We start from the raw sequence: 20,871 nt of genomic DNA on the forward strand, positions 1-20,871 counted from the left end.
TTAGAAACTCAACGCCGACACGGTAATTTTAGATGGTTCCTTGCAGAAATCGACCTCCCCCGCCCCCAATGGAATATCCATTACGCCCGTGCCTCACATTTTAACTCATCTTTTGTTCCACGAAAACAATATTAAATAACCGACACAACAATTTCCGAACGCTGTTTGTGTGTTATCGAAATGCTGATTGATCATGGTGTGGCAGAACTCTTTGGTCGGTTAACGAAGCCCCCGCCAAGTTTCGGTCCAAATATACAAACGTAACGGAGGTTAAAAATTACCTCATTAGCCTCCAACTGCGACTATTAATATTCGCGGTCCAATTCGTGGATTTGCATTCGGCTCACGGGACGAATTGAAATTCTGGTGCACGCCAATTTTATGAATTCAAATCAATAACGCGGTACTTTATTAATTTCTTCCATTACACCTCCAAGACGGGTGTTTCATTAGCGGTGGTCGATGGAAATCACTGAACGTGAGACACAATTTGGACGCACAGTCGGTGGAGGAGTTTCGAAACTCTTCCTGTTTATTCACCATCAGAAATGAGTTGACCCAGTTCTGATGCATGGTCAAAATTGGAGTCTAAAGATATAAGAAAGATAAGCATGTTAATGATTGGAAAGAAATTCTGGTGTGAAGACTTACAAAATGAGGAAGACAAGTGGGAGAGACTCTATTCATCCACCTCAGTTGAAGAAGTATGACAGACACTCCAAATTGGAACTGAATGAGATGCCATAAATGATAGGAAGTTTATCAAGTTGAGAAAAATAAAATAAAATACAGATATGAAGACCTACAAGATGAGGAAGACAAGGATGATCGTTAAAGTAAGAGAAGATGTTTCATGATTGAGAATAAAAAGCAAGACTGAAATTGGAAGAAACAATAAAAATAGTACAACATTAAGAAGATGAGGAAGACAAAGATGATTATTCAAATGAAAATGATATGAACAGCATTTCAACGTATTTTCAAAGTACTATTATCCTGAGACGTGCAAGATTTTATAATTTAGTTACCATGAAATGTCTTGAGAGTGGCTGTGGAGTCTACTCACTCAACTCAGTTGGAGAAGTATGACAGATACTCCAAATTGGAATTGAATGAGATGCCATAAATGATAGGAAGACCATCAAGATGAGAAAAATAAGGCTGATTAACATTGAAGCTGAAAGGAATACAGATATGAAGACCAACAAGATGAGGAAGACAAGGATGGTCGTTAAAGTAAGAGAAGATGTTTCATGATTGAGTGTAAAAAGCAAGTGTTGGAGAAGTAACGAATAATCAAGACTGAAATTGGAAGAAACAATAAAAATAGTACAACATTAAGAAGATGAGGAAGACAAAGATGATTATTCAAATGAAAATGATATGAACAGCATTTCAACGTATTTTCAAAGTACTATTATCCTGAGACGTGCAAGATTTTATAATTTAGTTACCATGAAATGTCTTGAGAGTGGCTGTGGAGTCTACTCACTCAACTCAGTTGGATAAGTATGACAGATACTGTAAATTGGAATTGAATGAGATGCCATAAATGATAAAAAGACCATCAAGATGAGAAAAATAAGGCTGATTAACATTGAAGCTGAAAAGAATACAGATATGAAGACCTACAAGATGACGAAGACAAGGATGATCGTTAAAGTAAGAGATGTTTCATGATTGAGAATAAAAAGCAGGTGTTGGAGAAGTAATGAATAATCGAGATTGAAATTGGAAGAAACAATAAAAATAGTACAACATTAAGAAGATGAGGAAGACAAAGATGATTATTCAAATGAAAATGATATGAACAGCATTTCAACGTATTTTCAAAGTACTATTATCCTGAGACGTGCAAGATTTTATAATTTAGTTACCATGAAATGTCTTGAGAGTGGCTGTGGAGTCTACTCACTCAACTCAGTTGGATAAGTATGACAGATACTGTAAATTGGAATTGAATGAGATGCCATAAATGATAAAAAGACCATCAAGATGAGAAGAATAAGGCTGATTAACATTGAAGCTGAAAAGAATACAGATATGAAGACCTACAAGATGACGAAGACAAGGATGATCGTTAAAGTAAGAGATGTTTCATGATTGAGAATAAAAAGCAGGTGTTGGAGAAGTAATGAATAATCGAGATTGAAATTGGAAGAAACAATAAAAATAGTACAACATTAAGAAGATGAGGAAGACAAAGATGATTATTCAAATGAAAATGATATGAACAGCATTTCAACGTATTTTCAAAGTACTATTATCCTGAGACGTGCAAGATTTTATAATTTAGTTACCATGAAATGTCTTGAGAGTGGCTGTGGAGTCTACTCACTCAACTCAGTTGGAGAAGTATGACAGATACTCCAAATTGGAATTGAATGAGATGCCATAAATGATAGGAAGACCATCAAGATGAGAAAAATAAGGCTGATTAACATTGAAGCTGAAAGGAATACAGATATGAAGACCAACAAGATGAGGAAGACAAGGATGGTCGTTAAAGTAAGAGAAGATGTTTCATGATTGAGTGTAAAAAGCAAGTGTTGGAGAAGTAACGAATAATCAAGACTGAAATTGGAAGAAACAATAAAAATAGTACAACATTAAGAAGATGAGGAAGACAAAGATGATTATTCAAATGAAAATGATATGAACAGCATTTCAACGTATTTTCAAAGTACTATTATCCTGAGACGTGCAAGATTTTATAATTTAGTTACCATGAAATGTCTTGAGAGTGGCTGTGGAGTCTACTCACTCAACTCAGTTGGATAAGTATGACAGATACTGTAAATTGGAATTGAATGAGATGCCATAAATGATAAAAAGACCATCAAGATGAGAAAAATAAGGCTGATTAACATTGAAGCTGAAAAGAATACAGATATGAAGACCTACAAGATGACGAAGACAAGGATGATCGTTAAAGTAAGAGATGTTTCATGATTGAGAATAAAAAGCAGGTGTTGGAGAAGTAATGAATAATCGAGATTGAAATTGGAAGAAACAATAAAAATAGTACAACATTAAGAAGATGAGGAAGACAAAGATGATTATTCAAATGAAAATGATATGAACAGCATTTCAACGTATTTTCAAAGTACTATTATCCTGAGACGTGCAAGATTTTATAATTTAGTTACCATGAAATGTCTTGAGAGTGGCTGTGGAGTCTACTCACTCAACTCAGTTGGATAAGTATGACAGATACTGTAAATTGGAATTGAATGAGATGCCATAAATGATAAAAAGACCATCAAGATGAGAAGAATAAGGCTGATTAACATTGAAGCTGAAAAGAATACAGATATGAAGACCTACAAGATGACGAAGACAAGGATGATCGTTAAAGTAAGAGATGTTTCATGATTGAGAATAAAAAGCAGGTGTTGGAGAAGTAATGAATAATCGAGATTGAAATTGGAAGAAACAATAAAAATAGTACAACATTAAGAAGATGAGGAAGACAAAGATGATTATTCAAATGAAAATGATATGAACAGCATTTCAACGTATTTTCAAAGTACTATTATCCTGAGACGTGCAAGATTTTATAATTTAGTTACCATGAAATGTCTTGAGAGTGGCTGTGGAGTCTACTCACTCAACTCAGTTGGAGAAGTATGACAGATACTCCAAATTGGAATTGAATGAGATGCCATAAATGATAGGAAGACCATCAAGATGAGAAAAATAAGGCTGATTAACATTGAAGCTGAAAAGAATACAGATATGAAGACCTACAAGATGAGGAAGACAAGGATGATCGTTAAAGTAAGAGAAGATGTTTCATGATTGAGAATAAAAAGCAGGTGTTGGAGAAGTAATGAATAATCAAGACTGAAATTGGAAGAAACAATAAAAATAGTACAACATTAAGAAGATGAGGAAGACAAAGATGATTATTCAAATGAAAATGATATGAACAGCATTTCAACGTATTTTCAAAGTACTATTATCCTCAGACGTGCAAGATTTTATAATTTAGTTACTCATGAAATGTCTTGAGAATGGCTGTGGAGTCTACTCACTCAAGTCAGTTGAAGAAGTATGACAGATACTCCAAATTGGAACTGTATGAGATGCTATAAATGATAAAAAGTCTATCAAGATGAAAAAAATAAGGTTGACTAACATTGAAGCTGAAAAGAATACCTACTAAAAATAGTAGAAAGTTCAGAAGATTCTGTGTTTATTTCTGTGGAGTTTACTCACCCAACTCAGTTGAAGAAGTGTGACAGATTCTAGAACAAGAGAACAAGAACAAGAAGTATTTTAAAGAGTTTTTATTATAATTACTTGACCTTGAGGAAAGACCAATCCCTGAAAATTCGTTGCTTCCTCCGACGGTGCGCCAGTTTCCCTACAGTGGCTGAATCGTTTTCACTCGACCGAGATTTCCGAAATGGCTTATGGCCCGTAGGAAATAAATTGTTTTTCAACAATCGCTTTCAATTGGAAGACAAGGGGAGAAACGAGGGCCTGCGTCACGCATGACGTAACATTTCATAAATCTCGCGGCTTTCTAATTCGTTTCCCGAAAAACGGAATAACGCAAACTCCTCGAGTAAGTTTAATTTTTACCTTCTTCAACAAGTAGCGTCGGACATCTCGTTCGAACACTAATGGCATTCATGTGCCCCCGTCCTGAGAGTGTTCTTTTAAAGCAATATCATTTTACAGATCATTACATAAATAATTGAGGAGTTTCTTGCACGCCATGATTTATGGAAACGTTAACCTTGGACGCATAAAAACGTGGCTCGGTGTGTCGCATTAGAGCATGAATAATTCACAGAAAGAAAACGCCACCCCCGTCGAACACATCACAAATCATGTACCACTTTAAACTGTCCCGCCCCTCGATTTTCTTCGACCCATCGGACCATCGACAGTTTCCAAACACAGCCACTAACTCAATGTAAACGTCGCGTTTCCGTCATCTCAATATGCCATTTGATTTATCATTTGATTTATTAGGTCCTCGCCAGTGCCGTCATTCATCATCCCGGGCTAATACACGCACAGCAAACCTTAACGTCCGTAATGAAATTTAACCGGGACCGTGTTGATATTTTTAGCGCCCCCCCATCGAATTATCGTTCCTCCGCACGGGATTACGGTCCCGATAACGGATTAAGGTCGACGTGACGTCTTGGGGGCAGCAACTCCTTCCTTGGCGTAAACTCGAATTAACACCAAGACACGGCTGTATCTGGCTCAGGAGTGTAAACACGGTAATCGGAGTGCTTCAGGATCTGTCTGTAACTGTAGATGGGGTCTTGTGGCCCCAAGACTTGTGGGCGGACGTCTATTAACCGTAATTAAAGGTGTTGGTGCTGTATTATATGTCAAATGTGATATTAATATTCAGAAACGTTGCTGTGGAAGTCGTTGCTATTAAATGGAGTATTATTAATGTTGTATGGTCCATTTCCAGGCCTTGTTTCCATTTACATTTATATTCCAAGGTTAATTTTGTCTTGGGAAATAACATATGAGATTCATCTTACTACTTATCCAGTCTTCTGATACAATTGTTACAGCTGTTCCATACTGGAATAAACAAGTGAATAGTCAAGATTGGAATTGAAAGAAGTACTAAAAATAATAGATGGTTAAGAAGGTGAGAAAGTCAAAGATGATTATTCCAATGAAACTTATGTGAATAGGATTTAACAACATATTTTTATAGTATTATTTAGTTGAAGAATTGTGACAGATTCTCCAAATTGGAATTAAATGAGACACTATAAACTATTGGAAGTCTATCAAGATGAGATCAATAAGGCTGATAACATTGAAGCTGAAAAGAATACTGATATGAAGACCTACAAGAGAGGAAGTTAAGGTTAATCATTAAAGTAATAAAAGATGTTTCATAATTGGGAATAAGCTGCAGGTGTTGAAGGAATAATGAATAATCAAACTTGGAATTGGAAGAAATAATAAAAAATAGTAAAAAATTAACAAGATGATAAAAATAAAGATGATTATTCAAATGAAACTGATGTGAACAGGATATCAACATATTTTCATAGTATTATTAATCTCAGACGTGCTAGATTCTAGAATTTCGTCAACATGAAACTCCTTGAGAGTGGCCGAGGAGTCTACTTACCCTACTCAGTTGTAGAATTGTGACAGATTTTCGAAATTGGAATTAAATGGGACACTATAAACTATAGGAAGTCTGCCAAGATGAGAACAATAAGGCTGATAACATTGAAGCTGAAAGGAATACTGATATGAAGACCCACAAGAGAGGAAGTCAAGGTTGATCATTAAAGTAATAGAAGATGTGTCATGATTGAGAATAAGCTGCAGGTGTTGAAGTAATAATGAATAATCAAACTAGGAATTGGAAGAAATAATAAAAATAGTCGAAGATTAACAAGATGAGGAAAATAAAGATGATTATTCAAATGAAACTGATGTGAACAGGATATCAACATATTTTCATAGTATTATCAATCTCAGATGTGCTAGATTCTAGAATTTCGTCAACATGAAACTCCTTGAGAGTGGCCGAGGAGTCTACTTACCCTACTCAGTTGAAGAATTGTCACAGATTCTTCAAATTGGAATTAAATGAGATACTATAAACTATAGGAAGAGTACCAAGATGAGAACAATAAGGCTGATAACATTGAAGCTGAAAGGAATACTGATATGAAGACCCACAAAAAAGGAAGTCAAGGTTGATCATTAAAGTAATAGAAGATGTTTCATGATTGAGAATAAGCTGCAGGTGTTGAAGAAATAATGAATAATCAAACTTGGAATTGGAAGAAATAATAAAAAATAGTAAAAAATTAACAAGATGATAAAAATAAAGATGATTATTCAAATGAAACTGATGTGAACAGAATATCAACATATTTTCATAGTATTATCAATCTCAGATGTGCTAGATTCTAGAATTTCGTCAACATGAAACTCCTTGAGAGTGGCCGAGGAGTCTACTTACCCTACTCAGTTGTAGAATTGTGACAGATTTTCGAAATTGGAATTAAATGGGACACTATAAACTATAGGAAGTCTGCCAAGATGAGAACAATAAGGCTGATAACATTGAAGCTGAAAGGAATACTGATATGAAGACCCACAAGAGAGGAAGTCAAGGTTGATCATTAAAGTAATAGAAGATGTTTCATGATTGAGAATAAGCTGCAGGTGTTGAAGTAATAATGAATAATCAAACTAGGAATTGTAAGAAATAATAAAAATAGTCGAAGATTAACAAGATGAGGAAAATAAAGATGATTATTCAAATGAAACTGATGTGAACAGGATATCAACATATTTTCATAGTATTATCAATCTCAGATGTGCTAGATTCTAGAATTTCGTCAACATGAAACTCCTTGAGAGTGGCCGAGGAGTCTACTTACCCTACTCAGTTGAAGAATTGTCACAGATTCTTCAAATTGGAATTAAATGAGATACTATAAACTATAGGAAGAGTACCAAGATGAGAACAATAAGGCTGATAACATTGAAGCTGAAAGGAATACTGATATGAAGACCCACAAAAGAGGAAGTCAAGGTTGATCATTAAAGTAATAGAAGATGTTTCATGATTGAGAATAAGCTGCAGGTGTTGAAGAAATAATGAATAATCAAACTTGGAATTGGAAGAAATGATAAAAATAGTAAAAAATTAACAAGATGAGAAAAATAAAGATGATTATTCAAATGAAACTGATGTGAACAGGATTTAACAACATATTTTCATAGTATTATTAATCTCAGACGAGCTAGATTCTAGAATTTCGTCAACATGAAACTCCTTGAGAGTGGCCGAGGAGTCTACTTACCCTACTCAGTTGAAGTATTGTGTCAGATTCTCCAAATTGGAATTAAATGGGACACCATAAACTATAGGAAGTGTACCAAGATGAGAACAATAAGGTTGATAACATTGAAGCTGAAAAGAATACTTATATGAAGACCCACAAGAGAGGAAGGCAAGGTTGATCATTAAAGTAATAGAATATGTTTCATGATTGAGAATAAGCAGCATGTATTGAAGAAATAATGAATAATCAAACTTGGAATTGAAAGAAATAATAAAAATAGTAAAAGATTAACAAGATGAGAAAAATTAAGATGATTATTCAAATGAAACTGATGTGAACAGGATTTCAACATATTTTCATAGTATTATTAATCCCAGACGTGCTAGATTCTACAATTTCGTCAACATGAAACTCCTTGAGAGTGACCGAGGAGTCTACTTACCCTACTCAGTTGAAGAATTGTGACAGATCCTCCAAATTGAAGCAATTAAGCAGGTGAAGAAGTATGACAGATACTTCCAAATTTAAATTGAATAAGATGCTATAAATAATGAGATTATTAATTGTACCTTTGGAAACAAAATGTGACACTCAACATATAACTCTTTGTAATATTGAAACAATAGTTACAGAAACTGCAACTCCACACTTGAGTACACAAATCAATAATGCACCTAATGTTATCCACAAACAAGTTGTAGGAGAACATGTACAAGCTTGTCTTGAATCAGCGTTTACACCAGTAAATGCACAACATCAATTAGTAATTACTGGTTAGTTTATGCACGTGTCTAGTTGGCTTTACCTAACAATACAATTTGCAAACACTCACTTTTCAATCGTGTCAATACGTTCTTGGTCCAGGCTGTTCCTCCGCTTCCTTTTGTTTTCCTTGGGCAGTGCTAATCAGTCTTCAGTGTTAAGTGACAGCTCAAACTATTCGCTGTCGGTTTGTCTTCGTCCACACTTGAATATGTACTTCACAGTCTTCACCGTCGTCCTAATCTTGTGTATGACCTCCTCCTGCAAGCCAGAACAAAACAAAAAGCCCAGTTTAAAATTTCGAACTTCCCGAAATCCCCGATAACTCCGTTATCGTCGGGAGTTCGAAGTGGCCGTCTGAATATTTATTACCCGGAAGTTTGCACGCAGCTTGACGCCCGGCCGGAATCCCCACTTGTTCCCGCCGCGGCGCACCTGACAACTTTCGACGTGCCGGTTTGCGAAATAAATTTCCGTTAATCGGGAAACGTGTTTGGCTACGAAATAAAGCGCCGGCAACTTCGTATTGTTTCGCCAAGTGGGCAACTCGTGTTCTGGCGAAGTAAATGAATTAATCTCGGGATGTATGAATGGTGCGGTGGAACAACGAATCGGCTTTAATTGGTCGCATTGTACGTGTGTAAGTTTATGGGAATTACGAAGTTCGGCCTTTTGTTGTTCGGCATTGCCTGAACGAGATTGAAGCATAGAGAAATCAAGGCAATGCCCAATATGACATATTTGAAGCTGAAATTGAAGCTGATAACCAAAACTTTAGAGTAGAATGATATGAAGCAAAGATATGAAGACAATTGTACGAGTATAAGTTTCTAGGAAGCAGGAAATTCAGTATTTTGATGTTCAGTACTACCTTCATAAGATTGAAGCACGTGCCAATCAAGGCAATGCCCAACATGAGATACATCGAGCTAAGAACGAAGCTGAGCACCAAAACTTTACTGTAGAAGCGGTTTTTTTGTCTTAACATCTTGTCGTCAGGCACCAGATTACCAAAAGCGATGGTACTCAACGATATGAAGCCAAAATATGAAGACAATTGTACGAGTATAAGTTTCTACGAAGCAGGAACTTCAGTATTTTGATGTTCAGTACTACCTTCATAAGATTGAAGCACGTTCCAATCAAGGCAATGCCCAACATGAGATACATCGAGCCAAGAACGAAGCTGAGCACCAAAACTTTACTGCAGAAGCGGCTTTTTTGTCTTAACATCTTGTCGTCAGGCACCAGATTACCAAAAGCGATGGTACTCAACGATATGAAGCCAAAATATGAAGACAATTGTACGAGTATAAGTTTCTACGAAGCAGGAACTTCAGTATTTTGATGTTCAGTACTACCTTCCTAAGATTGAAGCACGTGCCAATCAAGGCAATGCCCAATATGAGATACAACGAGCTAAGAACGAAGCTGAGCTCCAAAACTTTACTGCAGAAGCGGTTTTTTTGTCTTAACATCTTGTCGTCAGGCACCAGATTACCAAAAGCGACGGTACTCAACGATATGAAGACAATTGTACGAGTATAAGTTTCTACGAAGCAGGAACTTCAGTATTTTGATGTTCAGTACTACCTTCCTAAGATTGAAGCACGTGCCAATCAAGGCAATGCCCAACATGAGATACATCGAGCTAAGAACGAAGCTGAGCACCAAAACTTTACTGTAGAAGCGGTTTTTTTGTTTTAACATCTTGTCGTCAGGCACCAGATTACCAAAAGCGATGGTACTCAACGATATGAAGCCAAAATATGAAGACAATTGTACGAGTATAAGTTTCTAGGAAGCAGGAACTTCAGTATTTTGATGTTCAGTACTACCTTCATAAGATTGAAGCACGTGCCAATCAAGGCAATGCCCAACATGAGATACATCGAGCTAAGAACGAAGCTGAGCACCAAAACTTTACTGCAGAAGCGATTTTTTTGTCTTAGCATCTTGTCGTCAGGCACCAGTATATCAAAAGCGATGATACTCAACGATATAAAGCAAAAATATGAAGACAATTGTACTAGTATAAGTTTCTAGGAAGCGGGAGCTTCAGTATTTTGTTGTTCAGTACTATCTTCATAAGATTGAAGCACATGGCAATCAAGACAATGCCCAACATGAGATACATCGAGCTGCGAAACGAAGCTGAGCACCAAAATTTGGTTGTCTTAACATCTTGTCGTCAGGCACCAGATTACCAAAAGCGACGGTACTCAACGATATGAAGACAATTGTACGAGTATAAGTTTCTACGAAGCAGGAACTTCAGTATTTTGATGTTCAGTACTACCTTCATAAGATTGAAGCACGTGGCAATCAAGGCAATGCCCAACATGAGATACATCGAGCTAAGAACGAAACTGAGCACCAAAACTTTACTGCAGAAGCGGTTTTTTTGTCCTAACATCTTGTCGTCAGGCACCAGATTACCAAAAGCGATGGTACTCAACGATATGAAGGAAAAATATGAAGACAATTGTACGAGTATAAGTTTCTAGGAAGCAGGAACTTCAGTATTTTGATGTTCAGTACTACCTTCATAAGATTGAAGCACGTTCCAATCAAGGTAATGCCCAACATGAGATACATCGAGTTAAGAACGAAGCTGAGCACCAAAACTTTACTGTAGAAGCGGCTTTTTTGTCTTAACATCTTGTCGTCAGGCACCAGATTACCAAAAGCGATGGTACTCAACGATATGAAGCCAAAATATGAAGACAATTGTACGAGTATAAGTTTCTACGAAGCAGGAACTTCAGTATTTTGTAGTTCAGTACTACCTTCATAAGATTGAAGCACGTGCCAATCAAGTCAATGCCCAACATGAGATACATCGAGCTAAGAACGAAGCTGAGCACCAAAACTTTACTGTAGAAGCAGTTTTTTTGTCTTAACATCTTGTCGTCAGGCACCAGATTATCAAAAGCGATGGTACTCAATGATATAAGGTAAAAACATGAAGACAATTGTACGAGTATAAGTTTATAGGGAGTAGGAATTTCAGTATTTTGTTGTTCAGCCCTACCTGCATAAGATTGAAGCACATGGCGATCAAGGCCATGCCCAACATGAGGTACATGGAGCAGAAAACGAAGCTGAGCTCCAAAACTTCACTGTAGAAGTCGTTGCCTCGACTAAAGATCTTGTCACCAGGCACCAGGTCACCAAAGCCGATGGTACTCAACGATATGAAGCAAAAGTACGAAGCATCCATGAACTTCCAGTCTTCCCATCTGCAAAACAACAAAGCTCCTCCACAAATATACCTGCAAGAAGACCAAACAAGTGAACAAAAGATGAATTCGAGAAGATATTCTAAAGTTCTCACCCCACCATGATCATCAGGCAAATGGTGACCGGAACGGTGACCGTCTGGACGTCGTAGGAAGCTTCGGAGCCGAAGTCCGTCAGCTCCGTGTGCTGACTGACCATCGACCCCCTGGGCAACGACAGCGACGGCCTCTCGATGTTTATCTGCAACAACATCGGCATTTTTCAGCCCTCGGAAAGCTCGACAGCTTTTTTTACTCCGGTCGCCGTCGGCGCACGAAACAATTTACGGGATTTATTTATCACACCCGATGCGTATTCGTGTTTGCATAAATAAAAACTGCGGCGCAAATAAACAGGGATTGAAATATTAATCTGACGGATGTGGCGGAGGACGAGTGTGGAGTCGTGTTATCGCGGGCGCCGCGTGTTTGCAAGACTCCGCGCTTTTGTTGGCTTTGAGTCGGTCGGAAAAATGGACGTTTTTCATTAGATGATTTACATATAAACTGGACGACGGAGGATTGAGCTTTTTTCGAACGGGCGGCTTTTTTTGTTGGTTTTACGGATGCACTCATCAATTGTTACGTTTGATCATTTGTGATGATAATTTTTTACAGTAAATGTAAATATTATTGAAATTAATTTAATATACCAATATTATTCTTCCGTTTTCCATTTGTTTGTTTTATTGAAAATACAACAAACGTTTATTTGTTGCAATATTTTATTATTTATGTTTTTTAAGATTATTTGTACTATTAAAAATATTCAAATTTAGACTAAACAAAATAATTTTAAATAATATTTATCTAATATATTTTACTATTTTGTTTAATATATTTAATCAATTTAAAAAATAAATAATATAAAATTAATTAATTTGCTTCCTAATGTTATAAAAAACATATTTTTAAGTAAATAACTACTTTTTTAATTTATATTTTTATTTTAATTTAAAACCTAATTAATGTAAAATTAATTAATTTGCTTCCTAAAATAATTAAATAACATATTTATTAGTTAACTAATTATTTTTTTCAATGACTTTTGTTTTCATTTTTGTCAACTTTTGTAAATTTTCAATATTTATTTTTATATAAACAATTATTTTAGAAAATTTTCAATATTAAAATTAATATATTTCAACAGTTTTTATAATATTTAATAATTTACCATTTATTAATTATGTTTTATTATATTTTATTTGTATTATTAAAAATAATTAAATTTAAAATAAACAAAATAATTTTAATAATATTTATATAATATTTTACTATTTTATTTAATATATTTAATCAATTTAAAACATAATGAACATAAAATTAATTAATTTGCTTCCTAAAATAACTAAATAACATATTTTTTAAATAAACAATTATTTTTTTAATGTCTTGTGTTTCCATTTTTCCCAATTTTTGAAAATTTTCAATATTAAAATTGATATATTTCAACAGTTTTTATAATATTTAATAATTTACCACTTATTAATTATGTTTTATTATATTTTATTTGTACTATTAAAAATATTTAAGTTTAAATTAAACAAAATAATTTTAATAATATTTATATAATACAATATTTTACTATTTTATTTAATATATTTAATCAATTTAAAACATAATGAACATAAAATTAATTAATTTGCTTCTTAAAATAATTAAATAACATATTTTTTAAATAAATAATTATATTTTTTAATGTCTTGTGTTCTCATTTTTCCCAATTTTTTAATTTTCAGTATTAAAATTAATTTATTTCAACAATTTTTATAATATTTAATAATTTAGTATTTATTATGTTTTATTATAATTTATTTGTACTATTAAAATATTTAAATTTAAATTAAACAAAATAATTTTAATAATATTTATATAATATAATATTTTACTATATATAATATATTTTTCCAATTTTTATAATATTAATTGTTTTCTTAATTTTTTTTGTGCTGTCAAAAATATTTAAATTTAAATAAAAATTATTATTATTATTATTATTATTATTATTAATTGTTTTCTTAAATATTATTTGTGCTATTAAATATATTGAAATTGAAAAAGAAAACAATAAACAAAAATTGTCCAATTTGTGTAATTTGTAATAATTAACATTAAATTGAAGAAGAAACAAAAGAAGAAAATCATTAAAACCAATTTTAACATAAAAACGTATTTTTTCGGACACTTTGCCTTTTAATGCAGCATAAAATATACGTTGTCCACCCACAAATCATCCCTGCTGAACTTAATGAACGGTACAGGACATGATCAGCAGGACGACAATACGAAACGTGCGCCACACTAAAAATCCGTTCGCAAAGTTACACACACATGGGCATTTCAGCCCTTTGGCATTCAGCAGCGAATTTTGCGTTTTGTGTTTGCGTGTGCTCGGACATTAATAACCCGGCGTACGGCGTTTCCCTAATCATGACGTTTCGGTTTAATATACTGCCCACCGTGACCTATTCGTTTGCGTTCTATTTGAACAATTTGACATATTTCAAACCCGCCACCCGTACCGGAACCCGGACCTCGCAAAACGTTACGCGGATGCGTTACGAGAGCAGTTTAATAAAGTCATTATGGACAGTCATTAAACGCTTCGAACTGTGAGCACACTCTAAAACATGGTACATTACACCCTGTATATAATAAATATTTTAAACGTATTATTTCTACAATATTATACTAATAATGAAGCCAATTGTTGCATAAATCTATTTTAAACAAATTATTTCAAGAAAATCTACGAGTACATTTATAATTGAATTTTAAGGGTGCATCCCTCAATTAAAAACATTCAACAATGGTGGAAAATTACGTTTCACATTCAGGAAATTCAACCTGAACACCAAATATGTTATTTCTGGTTCTGTTTACCTACATACGTAAAATGCCTCTGCAGCTAATTTAAGTCAGTTAACCGAAATCGAAATTGGGTGCGAGAATTCGGGACTCTGGAACAGATTTATGTGGATTCGTACAACGTAATAAACTGAACGATGGAGACCGGATAGAAACATCATTCCTTACGTAGCTCCGGAATTTATAAAATTATAATTATATGACGTAAAAAAATGTAAAGCTGAAAGAATGTAATGAATTCAGTAGATTTAAGGAAAATAGAGAATGTACGGATACAAAGGAAGTAATAATTTAAAATGAGACGTACTTGATATGCAAAGAACATAAATGAAATGATAAAAATATGTCTTTTATTATTTGAATTGAAAACGACATTATAAAAGGACTAAAGAAATTATAATATTTAAATATTATTTAGGGGTATAAAGTTTATAAACATATAATATTTTAAAACAAAATAATATATATAATAATAATAATAATAATAATAATAATAATATGACCAAATGACCTTATGACCAACTGAGTAAATAACCACATGACCATATAACATAATGACTAAATGTCAAAATAACCAAATGAATAAATGACCTTATGACCAAATAACATAATGACTATAGGGGCATATAACTAAATAATCAAGGGACCAAAAGACCTAATGGTCAAATGACTTAATGACCAAATAATATAATTACCAAATGACCAAATGACTAAATGTCCAAATGACGAAATTACCTAATAAATAAACTAACTAATGACCGAATTACTTAATGACAAAATGACCTTAAGATCAAATAACATAATGACCAAAATTTGATGGAAAAATTATAGATTTGTAGAAATTGGAGTAACTTGAGAATTTAGAGAAATTGCCTCTTTAGTGATTTTTTACAAATTCAGTGAATAAATTATTACCGAAAGTCACTATGAATACTAACTACACTAATAAAATTCCGAAAAATCATTAAAAATGTGATTAAAATGATTAAATGACAAAAAATAGTTGATTTAATTAACCAATTTTCTCAAAGTTGTGATGTTGGAGTAACTGGAGTAATTTAAGAATTTGGAGAAACTATATCTTTAATGATTTTTTACAAATTTAGTGAATAAATTATGAGTGAAATTACAAAAAAACATAAAAATCATTTGGAATGTAAAAAATTACTAAAATACCGAAAAATCATACCTATGACCAAATGACTTTATGACTAAATGGCCTAATGACCAAATTACCTAATAACCGAATTACCCAATGGTTTTGTTTATTTTATCACTATTGTCATTATCATGATTCTTATATTATCATTATTCTTATTTCATTCATTTTTATCATTTTTGTTATCACTATTTTCATAATTATTGTTAAAAACATCATCATTATTATTATAATTTTGAAAATTTTTATGATTATCATCATTATTAATGTTATAATTGTTCATAATTTTGACAATTCACTATTATCATTATAATTCTTATATTTTTTTATAGTTCTGACCATTTTATCATTAGTGTTAATATCGTATTATTATTATTATTATCATACCTAATATCAGATCTAATTTATCATTTTTTATTTTTCCAAATGACCAAATGACAGAATTGCTTATGACCAAATTACCCAATGATTGAATTACCTAATGACTAAATGGCCTAATGACCAAATGACCTAATGACCGAATTACGTAATGACCAAATTAACTAATGAACTATTTACCATAGAAACATCTTTTTTTATATCACAAATTATTAGACAGTTGATAAGTTATTGGAATCTTCATGAAGATTTTTATTGGGCGTGGATTTGTATGGAGAGAGATTCAACTTTGCATGGTAAATTGAACTTAATCATTAACATGTAGACCAGAGATAATAATCGGTAAATTACTTGATAGCTGCTGGAATTAGACTCCGAACTGCCCTCGTCGAACTCCTCCAGCTGAGCACGTATCATCCGCCTCTCCGCCCTACGTTTGGCAACACCCGGACACCACCTGCACAAACAGCAGTTCGCGTATATCCACTTGAACGACCTGCAACCAACCAACCAATCAAAAATCAATGATTCCATAAACAAAACAACAATTTCTTTATTTTCAACCCACCTGGCCATAATATCACCGATGTTGGACAGGTACAACAGGAACAGCGGCATACCGATGATGGCGTAGACGATGGTGATGATTTTACCTTCGGGCGTGTGAGGGAAAATGTTACCGTATCCTGCAACAACAACAACAACGGCACACTCAATTTATGTATCTAAACGTTGTTGTTTTGGCCGCGCAAACATGCACAAATATTTCCGATGTGCTTTGCCGGTGCTTCGTTCCATATTAATTTTTTTTTTTTGATTATTTATTTCTTTCCCGATCGGCCCCGTTTTATTTTCAGACGTTCAGACAGACCGGCTTTTTTAAGGCTTCGGAATCCCCGCGTTGTTTTTAATTATTACGGTGTGCTGAAAATAAATTTACGTTTTGTGTTAAATAAATCGATACGGTACAGTTGCGGTGGTTTGTTTCGTTCATGATTTTGCTACATAAATCTAATTACAATAATAATAATAATAAATTTAATAATAAAAGTAATAGTTGGAGAAGAAGTAAGAAGAGGAATAGAAGAAATAGAAATAGTAATACGAGAAGTAAAAGCAAGAGGAGTAGACAATACAGAGAAGAGGATAAAGAGTAGTAGAAGGAAGAGGAGTACTAGGAGGAGGAGACGTAGGATAAATAATTGTAGAAAAAAGTGAAGAGGTGGAAGAAGGACGATGCTAAGGGGTAGAAGAAAGAGAGGAAGTAGAAAGAGGAGGAGAGATAAGATGAAGAGATGTAGAAGAAGGTGAAAAGACGGAGGTGGGAGGAGGATAAGAAGAAGGAGGAGAGGTGGAAGGAGGAAAGACAGAAGGAAGAAGAGAAATAGAAGGAAGAAGGAGGAGATCAATCAATAATATTACTCAGGTAAAATATTAATTTACGTCACATGTGAAAATTAATACACATTAATTAAATGTAATTTTAATCAACCCAGTTATTTTCACCGTATTAATAAAAAACAAACTTATTGTGTACCTTTTGTTACTTTTTAAACCAACGTTCACGGAATAATTCAGTTATTTTTTAATTTAGGTAAGTTTAATTTAAAATTCCATTTCCAAAGCAAATATTAAAATATGCGGATACGTAGACGAATTTAATTTATTTTTGTGTGTATTTTTTACATTTAAAATCTATTCTATTACTATTATTTAATTTATGATGCACTCACACTATCTGTTGATTCCAAACTCATTATTTACATCCAAAATGTTTATATTCGTTAAAACAAATAAAAATATTATCTCCCATATTTTATTTATTTTATCTACTTTAATATGTACTTAAAACTTAGTAATTAAAATTGTTTTTATTATTTTTAATTTTCCTAGTCATATTTTAAAAGATTTTGTGTAAATTTAAATCTAAACGAACGTTGGAAAGTACATAAATATGTCTATGTATTTTTGAACATTTTGATCAAATATTTATAATGTAATACACATTAATTAATGCAATAAATCAGCATCAATTATTTTAAATTAATTTAACGTGTCTGGTTGAATAAAAAACAACACAAATACTTTATTGCAACTATTAACTTCATACTTTATTGAATATTTATAAATTATTAGCAATTAAACAAAAATAAATATTTTTGTGTATAAATTTTATTATGAACTTCCTTTTATTATTTTTTATACATGTTATTTTAATATAAATTTCAATTTTAAAACAAACATAGGATATATCTAAATATGTAAACAAATTTAATTTAATTTTCTGGCCATTTTTTTATATCTAAATCTATTAAAAAATTACGAATTTATAAAAATGTTGATTTATTTATTTTTTAGTAATAAAAATTAACCCAATTAAATAAAAAATACCGATAAATCAATTTATAAAATAATTGTAAATAAATTTTTAAATTCAATTATTTAGTTCACATTCAGGTTTATTTTTAATTAAAAACTCAATTGATTTTAATCAAAGACTTAACTTTGCTTCACTAAATAATTAATGATTAATTTAATGTATTAATTGTCAAAAAACTGTATAAATAACTATGAAACTTTATAATAATTAATTACAATTATTTAATATAATAATAATTGCTGAACTATTCCAAAATAGTTTTAGTTTATGAGTTTTAAAATACATTATTACATACATACATATATTAGGTTAAAGTACTTTTCAATCAGATTAACTGTATTTATATACTCATATTTGCATCAGTACATACATATTTGTTCTTAATTAACTAAACGTTAAATTACACATTAAATTGATTTCATAACAGGCATTATCAATGAAATCAAATATACATATATATTATTGATTAAAAACTTTTGTTGGTCTGCTGTTAAATTCTGATTAAATATGATTATAATATACATATTTGATTTGATTTATCATTATTAGTTATAAATATTAAATATAATTAATTGATTTAAACAGTACGAGGTTATTAGTTATATTTTGAGTTCCATATTATTTATTTTATTGTAACAAATGCAAAGAAGTACAAAGAAGTTCTAAATAAAATTTATAAAGGTGTACAAAAATTTTAATTAAAAAAAGCAGAGTCGTGCTTATTCTTTTGACAGTTAAGCTAACTGTGTTTCAATATTGTTCATAGAAATTGCTCATTTTTATTATTATTTATCTATAATTATTTTAATTATTTATTTTAAAATTTAATTATACTTTGACCCCCCCCCCAATTATTTATTTTATTATGAGACCTATAAAAAAATTTAATTATGTTCTGACCCCTCAATTATTTATATTATTATAACAGGTACAAAAAAATTAAATAAAATTTGTAAGTATATTTTTTATATTTTATGAAAATACAGCCCCCCATAAACATTATGATTTTTCTTGATAGATAAGTTTGTGGTAATTATCGATAGAAATTAATTATTTTTTTAATTAATAGTTCCATTAATAATTTTAAATTTTTCCAAATTTTCAGCTCCAGTGAAATCCAGGGAGGAAAACTTGCACGTGTTAACCACACTCTCTTTGGTAAGTGAATAACCAAACAAAGGTAGACAGAAAATTGTCTCAATCGAAACACTTTCATCCCCGAAAAACTGACGAAAAGTAACAATTCGATTTCACATCTCCACCGAGAGCAATAAACCAAGTTGCGGCCAAGGAACCGACTCCGGGCTAATTGTGCAAAAGTAACAACGTTACCCCCGAAACTTCTTTGTTCTTCGTCGAAAGTTCAGGGGTGGTTATGGGCTTACATGAGTTTCGTGGCGAAAGGAGTGTTACTCAGGGGTGGAGGGGTTGTGTTATTATAATCACGTTAAACAAATATATGGAGGTGAGCACTTTCAACCCCTTTACAAGATATTTTAATAATAATAGGTCTGTGTAATATTTTTTATTAATAGTATATAATAATTTTACCTAATTTTATTTTATATTTATAATATCATTTTAATGATTTCTAATTAATTTAATCAAAAGAGTTTTAAACAGGAGTTTTTAATATCAAACAGTGAAACATTTGTTACAACTTTAATTAATCTAAAACTAATTGGTTGTTAATTAAATTTTAATGATTTATAATTAGATTTTGTTATTTAATTTAGTCATATTGTAATAATCTGGTACTAATTCAAAATCAATAATCATTTATTCGATTTACCATAAAATATTTTATTTAACTGTGTATTTATTTAAATTTATGTTTCCTCCCTTTTCTCACTGTAGCATAAAATTATTTATATAACTGGGTCATCATAAATTTTTAATGGAAAATAATTGAAACTCAATTTTAACGTCTGTAATTAAATTATTAACAAGTTCTCCTATAAATATATAAAATAATTGAATTTTAAATAAATTTTAAACACAATTATTTTAAAATTAATAATCAACCATTATTTGTCTAAAAGATATTTGCTTATTTTTATTATTTTTATTTTATTTTAAATTAGTTTAATTAATTTTCAGTTTCCCCTTTTTCTATTATATCAAATTATTGGCTAAAATATTTATTCAGTAATTAATATATTAAAATAATATCTTTTATATAATTTTTTAAATAATTAATCAGATTTGTTTGTTTAAATAGGTATTAATTGAAAT

General features: G+C 31.8%; 1 protein-coding gene across 3 annotated transcripts in view; it reads right to left on the reverse strand.

The window, feature by feature from the left end:
* Nucleotides 1-20,871, reverse strand: part of LOC109604235 (TWiK family of potassium channels protein 7) — a 51,373-nt gene that overhangs the window by 3,548 nt on the left and 26,954 nt on the right. Inside the window, exons 4-10 of one of the 3 annotated variants that reach the window (XM_049968878.1) lie at nt 16,825-16,942; nt 16,608-16,752; nt 11,908-12,053; nt 11,605-11,845; nt 8,641-8,831; nt 8,251-8,349; nt 7,827-7,936 (exon numbers count right to left, since the gene is read on the reverse strand). In XM_049968878.1, coding sequence (XP_049824835.1) covers nt 8,745-8,831; nt 11,605-11,845; nt 11,908-12,053; nt 16,608-16,752; nt 16,825-16,942 — 737 coding nt within the window. In that variant the 3' untranslated portion in view covers nt 7,827-7,936; nt 8,251-8,349; nt 8,641-8,744. Of the gene's footprint in view, nt 1-7,826; nt 7,937-8,250; nt 8,350-8,640; nt 8,832-11,604; nt 11,846-11,907; nt 12,054-16,607; nt 16,753-16,824; nt 16,943-20,871 lie in introns of those variants that run through there. The other 2 variants (XM_049968877.1, XM_049968879.1) reach the window with 2 other exon arrangements.

The sequence above is a fragment of the Aethina tumida genome, chromosome 6 (assembly GCF_024364675.1).
Source record: "Aethina tumida isolate Nest 87 chromosome 6, icAetTumi1.1, whole genome shotgun sequence".
NCBI lineage: Eukaryota > Metazoa > Arthropoda > Insecta > Coleoptera > Nitidulidae > Aethina > Aethina tumida.